At 42.4% G+C, this 7,831-nt stretch overlaps 1 protein-coding gene across 1 annotated transcript; it reads left to right on the top strand.

The window, feature by feature from the left end:
• The first annotated feature begins 282 nt into the window (after positions 1-282).
• On the top strand, positions 283-5,642 carry PSMA1 (proteasome 20S subunit alpha 1). The gene is made up of 10 exons (XM_089503552.1): positions 283-360; positions 1,263-1,307; positions 2,173-2,274; positions 2,645-2,748; positions 2,865-2,953; positions 3,530-3,600; positions 3,688-3,817; positions 4,278-4,357; positions 4,840-4,944; positions 5,586-5,642. Exons 1-10 carry the CDS (start codon positions 283-285, stop codon positions 5,640-5,642), a joined length of 861 nt encoding a protein of 286 aa, XP_089359678.1.
• The last annotated feature ends 2,189 nt before the right edge of the window (positions 5,643-7,831 follow it).

Raw genomic sequence — 7,831 nt, 5'->3', positions numbered from 1 at the left:
TGCTTCCTTATCGAATGGTTGTGTTTTCTGTTTACAATAAAGTTTAGTGTAAAAAAAAAAGGGGGGTAGCCTTTCGATCGTTCGGCGTGCGATTCGTTTCCCTTCAGCAATACAGGACTTCCCGGCAGTAAGACATCGCTAGAGGAGCGCCGATCAGTGAGCATTATTCAGCAGAGCTACCTGTGTGCCGGTTCCTGTCAGCATGGTAAGGCCGGGCTCCGGGCCGGGGTCTTCTAACCCTGCAGTTATGGTTCGGGCTGCATTACTGTATTATTTGACACGATGTGCCTGCGGAGGGTGGGCTCAGCTGAGAAGAGCAGAGGCCGAGGCCTAGGGTTACCGACAAAGCCTGCCCGTGTGGTACCTAGTGGTGAGGGGAAGGTGGAACTCAGCTCATGGGGGGGCATCTGGCTCTACGGACTTGGGGACTGTCATAACAGAGGCTTTAATGTTATTAATCACGTACTTCCTGTTAGACTAAATCTCTAGATCCCCGATGCTGCAGAACCTCTTGGGGGGGGGTCCTTTAGACGTTTGCTGACTTTGCTTTATATTAAAGGTCTCAGGTTTTTAGGCAGTTGCAGAACGTCTTGGGAGCTCAATTGGCCCTTTATATTTTTGCTGACAGTTATATTAGTAAATACAGTGTATAGAGTGCTGCTGCAGAACCTCTTGCAGCAATGATTGACAACTCTAAGCTTTCAGTAACGTGTTGGTGAGAGAGACCTCAGATCGTGGCTGCTGCAGAACCTCTTGGGGTGATAGATACTGTCATAATATTAAATTGTCACCTGCCTCAGGTTCATTGAACAGCAGATAATGACAGCTTCTCCCTACAAGAGTTTTACCGCTGCCTGCGCACTTCTTTTTTGGACTAAATGATGATTTCAATGGATTATTGCAAATTTCCACATCCACAGAACGGTCCCCAGTTGGGAAAGTGCGTTTCATGATGAGTCACAAAGAGAAAGCGAAAGCAAACGTCTCCTCGGTTACTTATAATTTACATTCTAGATAATGCGTTAACGCGCTTTTTTGGATGATGTTATCATAGTGCTGCTAATAGAATATAACTTTCTCGCTTACAAAACTTTTTTTTTTCCTATGGATTCTGTCACTTTAAGACTTTAAGATTAAAGATGATGATTTAATCAAATGCTATTTGCAAATTAAACACAATTTTCCAGCATTGAGTCTGTCCTGATCAGTGTGTTTTTAAGTCATTTTATTTATCTTGTGTTTTTCTTATTCTGCTCCTTTAGTTTCGCAACCAGTATGATAATGACGTCACAGTGTGGAGCCCGCAGGTATGCTCCGTCCATATTGTTTTTCTTGCATGTGCAAAAAGAGATTCAAATCTTGTGTATGTTCTTATATACGCCACCAGTTGAAAGTTTGGAGTCACATAGGAATGTCCTTGTTTTTGAAAGAAAAGGACACTTTGTCCCTTAAAATAACATAATCACTTCCATCACTCCTGTGTTCCAGTGGCCCTTTATCACTCCCATCACTCCTGTGTTCCAATGGCCCTTTATCACTCCCATCACTCCTGTGTTCCAATGGCCCTTTATCACTCCCATCACTCCTGTGTTCCAATGGCCCTTTATCACTCCCATCACTCCTGTGTTCCAATGGCCCTTTATCACTCCCATCACTCCTGGGTTCCAATGACCCTTTATCACTCCCATCACTCCTGTGCTCCAATGGCACGTTGTATTCGCTGATCCAAGTTTAAGTTCAAAAGGCTAATTGATGGTTAGAAACCCTTTTGCAATTATGTTACAGCCAGAAATGTCCTTGTTTTCCATGAAAACAGCACAGCGACCCCAACATTTTGAACGCTAGGGTATACTTAAATGATACCTGTATCTAAACATAATTATTAAAGATTTGTGGATTAAACATAAAAGCTGAGTTTTAGTAGAAAGGGATTTAGATGTTGCAAATGGCTTTAAAAAGTGTCACCGGGCTTTATTTTAGTGATTTTCTCACTAGTTTTAGGTCACCTACAGAATGGTGGCAGGAGGACTGACTGATTTTATGGGCTTCTCGCTGTTAATATATTTTGAATATAATTTCCCATTCTGTATTTTCATGTATTTTGGGACGTGTACCAGGTTTGTCTTCATCACTTCTATATGTTTATTATTACATTTTCCTCGTCTTCTGTAGGGCCGTATCCATCAAATCGAATATGCCATGGAGGCTGTGAAGCAGGGATCTGCCACCGTGGGGCTGAAATCAAAAACCCACGCTGTGCTCGTGGCCTTAAAAGTAAGTTAGTAAAATCCTCTGCATTCTACGCATGAGCTACGATACGTTCAGCGCATAATGTCTTTCTGTTTAAGTAGTTCCCTAACCCAATGCCTCCCAACTATCCTGCTTTACGCACAACAGTCCTGATTTTTCCCCTCTATCTCCCTGTCCCCCCCAGCTCTACCTCTGTCCCTTTTTTTTTTTCTGTAAGCGAATTGCGTTCCGTGCTTGTGACGCCTGTTTGATTTTGTAGCCAAACTGAAAATAACTCTTCTAAAACAAAGTACAAAAAAAATCTCAAAAGGGGATAAAATATAGGGCAGAAGATAACGTAACCAGCAGATGAATGAACTAGGATGAGGTTATTAATATTGTGTGTTTTACACAGAGGGCTCAGTCTGAGCTGGCCGCCCATCAGAAGAAGATTCTCAATGTAGATAATCACATCGGTATCTCCATCGCTGGGCTGACGGCTGACGCGCGCCTGCTGTGGTGAGTACCCGTGTCTGTCACCCGTGTTTGTAACGTCTGGTTTTCGTTCAGAGGTCAGCCTCCTATCTCTTTAACCGCGCTGTACCCCGCTGATTGTCCTGGGTTTCTGTTCACAGTAACTTCATGCGTCAGGAGTGTCTGGATTCCAGGTTTGTGTTTGAACGTCCACTCCCGGTGTCTCGGCTTGTCTCGTTGATTGGAAGCAGTATCCTTTCGAGCTTAGAGCATCAATTTTATTAGCAGTTTCATGTCTTGTCGCGCATATGGGATGTAGAAGTCGGAGTTTACTTGAGTCTGATTCTTCAGTCACATCCCAAATGGAAAAATCTGTTATTGCTGAGGCCGAGCTGCGGGTGTCCCTCTATAGTCCAGTTTCTTCAAGATGGTTATAGAGGGAGAAGAGTACTTCTACAGATTAAACTGTATTTTGTCTTAAAATTATGCATTTAAATGCATCAGAAGCTTGCTTTTTTCATTGCTTTTCATACAGCGCACCCGTGTGGTTGCGTCCAAGGTGTCTCTAACACTTTTATGACCTGTGAACTGTAAGGCCTGCAAGCTTTGAGGTGGTAAAAAAAAACTTATAAGCGCAGAATAATGTGTGTGTCCCAAGACAGCGAGGACCACCCAGCTCTGCAGTAACTATACTGTGAATGGCCGCCTGCTCTCTTCGGGTGATTCGGGTACAAAGTAAAAGTTGCATTTATTTATTTTTTCTCTGGGAAGTGTCTTGTTTTCTCTCTTGTCCCTTTTTTGCGTGTTGTCCTTAGCTGCCTTCCAGAAACCCAAATTCCAACTCAGCGTTATGGACGGAGACCTTACGGCGTGGGCCTCCTTATTGCAGGTTTTGATGTAAGTGTCTCATAGGCCCAGAGAGCTGAATTTGGATGTTTATCGCCCGATTCATTCAGCATTTCCATAAATCTCCTATTTCTGCAGGATATGGGGCCGCACATCTACCAGACGTGCCCTTCGGCAAACTATTTTGATTGCAAGGCGATGTCTATCGGAGCGAGGTCACAGTCGGCTCGCACCTACCTGGAGCGACGTATGTCGGAGTTTCTTGACTGTAAGTGTACCGGCCTTATATTACTCGCTCCTTTCTCCATGGAATGTTACTTTAACATCATTTTTATACATTCCCTTTACAATTTCACGTACACCGTTTGAGGATTAATGGCTAGTTTTGGTTTATTGTGTGTATTTTAGTACGGTTACAGTATCGGTGCTATAATAGCTAATTGTTCTGCACATACCTCTTGTTTGCCCTACAAGTACTTTCCATCTGGTATAGAGACTTAGGAGAATCAAAATATTACTTTAAACTCCTGTATGTTTAAATATCCCTAGAAAAAACTGTTTGGAATAAGAAATACTTGCCATTTTTAATGGCTTGGTAGCTTACACACAGTGTTCACATTCAATTGCTTTTTTAAGTTAAAAAAGCCCACTTTTAGTCCTTGGCGCAAAGGTAGAACACTCTAAAAAAGTAATGATGATATAATAATGGATCATTTATTCCTGTTCAGGTAATTTGAATGAGCTGGTTAAGCATGGACTTCGTGCTCTAAGAGAAACCCTTCCTGCAGAACAGGACCTGACCACAAAGGTTAGAATTACTCGGTCTGAGATCAATAACGGGTCTACGAAATAACCCGGAACCCGCGGCTCGCCTATGAAGTACGCCTGCGTTCCGTTTTTGGAAGGGATCCTTATATTTGATAAGATTATTAAAAAAAAAAATGTCTTGCATCTGTATGACGCAAAAGGAAGCGATCTAGAAATGGAGATAGATTTAATATTCTGTGTTCTAGGTGTGTTTAGAAATGTGATTTCTCTATCGATTAAATTCAGCTATCGCTACTTTTTACTCCAAAGCAATATTTTTTTCTTTTTAGAGAAGTCAGGAATTTTGATCCTTTCCTCGGCAGAGTCGTGTTGTTGGCAAACTGCCTCCAGTTTGTCCAAACACAGGAAGCTGGGGCAGAATGGATATTTCCTTGCATTTTAGTGTCAGACAGCGATAAAGCAGCGCAGAGGAAATGATCCATTTTTTTTTTCATGATTATTCTACTGTTTTGTGTTCTCTAGAATGTTTCTATTGGCATTGTTGGGAAAGACTTGGAATTCACAATCTATGATGATGACGAGGTTGCTCCGTTCCTAGAAGGTCTGGAAGAACGGCCACAAAGAAAGGTAAATATTGCCGCGTGTTAACGTCTACAGTCTATCAAAAAATACAGACCCTGCATCGATGCTCTGTACACTACCGCCCAAAAGTTTGGGGTCACTTAGCTGTTTTCTAAACTTAAACTTGGATCAGCAAACCCAATCTGCCATTGGAACACAGGAGTGATGGGAGTGATAAAGGGCCATTGGAACACAGGAGTGATGGGAGTGATAAAGGACTGATGGGAGTGATAAAGGGCCATTGGAACACAGGAGTGATGGGAGTGATAAAGGGCCATTGGAAATCACAGGAGTGATGGGAGTGATAAAGGGCCATTGGAACACAGGAGTGATGGGAGGGATAAAGGGCCATTGGAACACAGGAGTGATGGGAGGGATAAAGGGCCATTGGAACACAGGAGTGATGGGAGTGATAAAGGGCCTCTGTATGCCAATAAAGATATTCCATTAAAATCAGCTGTTTCCAGCTACAATAGTCATTTACAACATTAACCCTGTCTGCGCTGGATTTCTGATCCATTACATGTTATTTTAATCGACAAAATCTGCTTTTCTTTCAAAAACAAGGAACTTTCTCATTGACCCCAAACGGTAGTGTGTATTAATGATGTGCTCTCACTAAAATGTTTTGTATTTTCTCTACTCAGACGGCCCCTGTTGCAGAAGACCCCGTAGAAAAGCCAGAAGAGCCCATGGAACATTAGATTTGCATTCTCCTTTTATAGGGGAATTATTTCTAGTCTGGACCTGCGGTGCCGCACCAAATGGCTCATACGTCAAATATGTCCCTTGATTTGTAAATCTGATCTTAAATCGACATTCTGTAACCGAGCAGGCAAAAAAAACCCAAACATTTTTGTGAAATGCCTAATATTTTGCATAATGCTTATCACCTTCATAGTGTGAAGGTACCTGGAATAAACTTTTTTTCTTGATTCTGTCTATATTGGCTCTTCAATTCTACTTAACCTTGTGCAGTAAACCTCTACTTAACCTTGTGCAGTAAACCTGTGCAAATGGACTAAAAACAATTCAGACAAATTTTTCCTTTCGTTTTTGGTCCATTTGTTTTTAGAGGAATTTTGTTTCAGTTCGGATGAAATTCAGATGGCTATTTTTCCATTCGGAGACCAATTTGTTGTCACTTACTCTCATTTACTATCTTTCGATGTCTCCTTTTCTGCAGTTCTGCTTCTTCTTCTCTCACTTTTTGGGAGGGGGAGAGGTTGCTCCCATTCTGCGTGCTTTTGCAGAAGTTCTCCAAGGTACCAGAATATGGCAGACGAATTCGCTGAGAAAGCTGCAGAAACCCTTCTCTTTCTCCTCGAATCCGTGTCCGTTATGCTCCTTGCAAAACTGCCCATCTTTATTTTTGAGGGTATCTGTGCAGAGCTTTTGCATAGAATTATTTTTAAAAAGGCATAACTGCCATCAGGCTATAGCCCCCAAAGTGTTAAAGCCGTTTACTTTGGAATCGGTACATAATTCCTTATAGTTATAATTTTCTTTCGAAACATGGGTTTTATGAAAAAATAATGGGTTTTCGCGGCTGTCGTGGTTAATGGGAACCTCTCTGCATAAAGCTGAAGGGTTTCTATAGAACATCAGGACGGGAGTGTCTGCTGAGGAAGTTTTTTTTTTTTTTTTTTTTTAATGATGGGAAAGTAGCCAAAGTATGTTCTTCTATTGTCGTTACTTGGATAGAAAGGAAACAATACAATTCAGTAATTGTATTTTGAGACCCATTTGTTAAAATTTGATTGCATTGTCCTTTGACCTTGACTAGGATGTCGCTTGTTAAAAATGTAGCAAAAGGTGAGCAGTTTAAGGAGAACTAGAGGTTTTATCACGAAAGGGCAAAGTGCCCGCGGTGACGCCTGGGCTCTCTGTCACGTGTCCAGTCATTATTCACATGGATTGTGCTCCGGGCCAGGATCTGTTCATGTTAAATAAACACGTTAAGAACCCTCTCTGGCTGTTAAACACTTAAGAAGTTTGAGAGCCTAATATTTATTAAGTGTGAATTACCAGGTGCAGAATAACATTTACATCCCCGATGAGGCAGATTCTCAGCATCACGCGTTCTGGAGCCGACTCCTTTCTATACTCCCTGCTCTCAGTTGGTGATATGGTTGATTTATTCCTGCTTGAATTCAGGTGGCTCCATTAAGTGTTTCTTTAATGCCAAGTCAAGGTTTCCATGAGGGCCTGTATTAGAACACATTTGGTGAGTCGATACATAGTCTTTACTTTGATGGGCTTTTAAAGAGTTAATATTTTAATAATGTCAGGGTCAGCTCATTGAGAAAGCCCCCCAGGTATGGGCGCTAGGCTGAGGTGGTGATTCAGTGACCACTGTTCGTGTTGCGTTGGGTCACAGCGACATCCACGGTTGCCCCGGATCTGCCCCTTTTGCCTGTTTTGTGGCAGAATGAGCGTTGGCTTCGCAGCTTTCACAGCGGCCCTGGTCAGTGGGTGTAATGAAGGATAGAGAATGATGTGATGTCATCATGTCACATCACCACAAAAAGAGAAAGTATTTGGCCAAAAAACTGCGGAGACGGTTCTGACCTGAATCTGAGCTCTTTATCTTTACAAGTCAGAGTGGCTGGCTGAGATTCCTGGGAGTTGTACCCAGGGTAAGTAGGTGTAAACGGTACATTGATATTTTTTAAGTTAGTGAAGCTTTGACAATAAAATAAATGCTCGAATCATTTTAAAGACACATAAGTAATAACGACGCTGGGGAAATGCAGAGGCAATGCCATCTTCCGGCGGCATGCGTTCCACCAGTTAGCCCTTCCGGATCTGTGCGTTCCACCAGCTGGGAGCTTCCGGGATTTGCGTTTCTCTACGAGGAGGAGGTCTGATCCTACCCGACTTCCGTACCCTT

The sequence above is a fragment of the Sceloporus occidentalis genome, unplaced genomic scaffold (assembly GCF_023333645.1).
Source record: "Sceloporus occidentalis isolate IW3139 unplaced genomic scaffold, rSceOcc1.0.p SCAF_235, whole genome shotgun sequence".
In the NCBI taxonomy this organism is placed as follows: Eukaryota; Metazoa; Chordata; class Lepidosauria; order Squamata; family Phrynosomatidae; genus Sceloporus; species Sceloporus occidentalis.
This window is presented reverse-complemented; position numbering and strand designations above follow the sequence as displayed.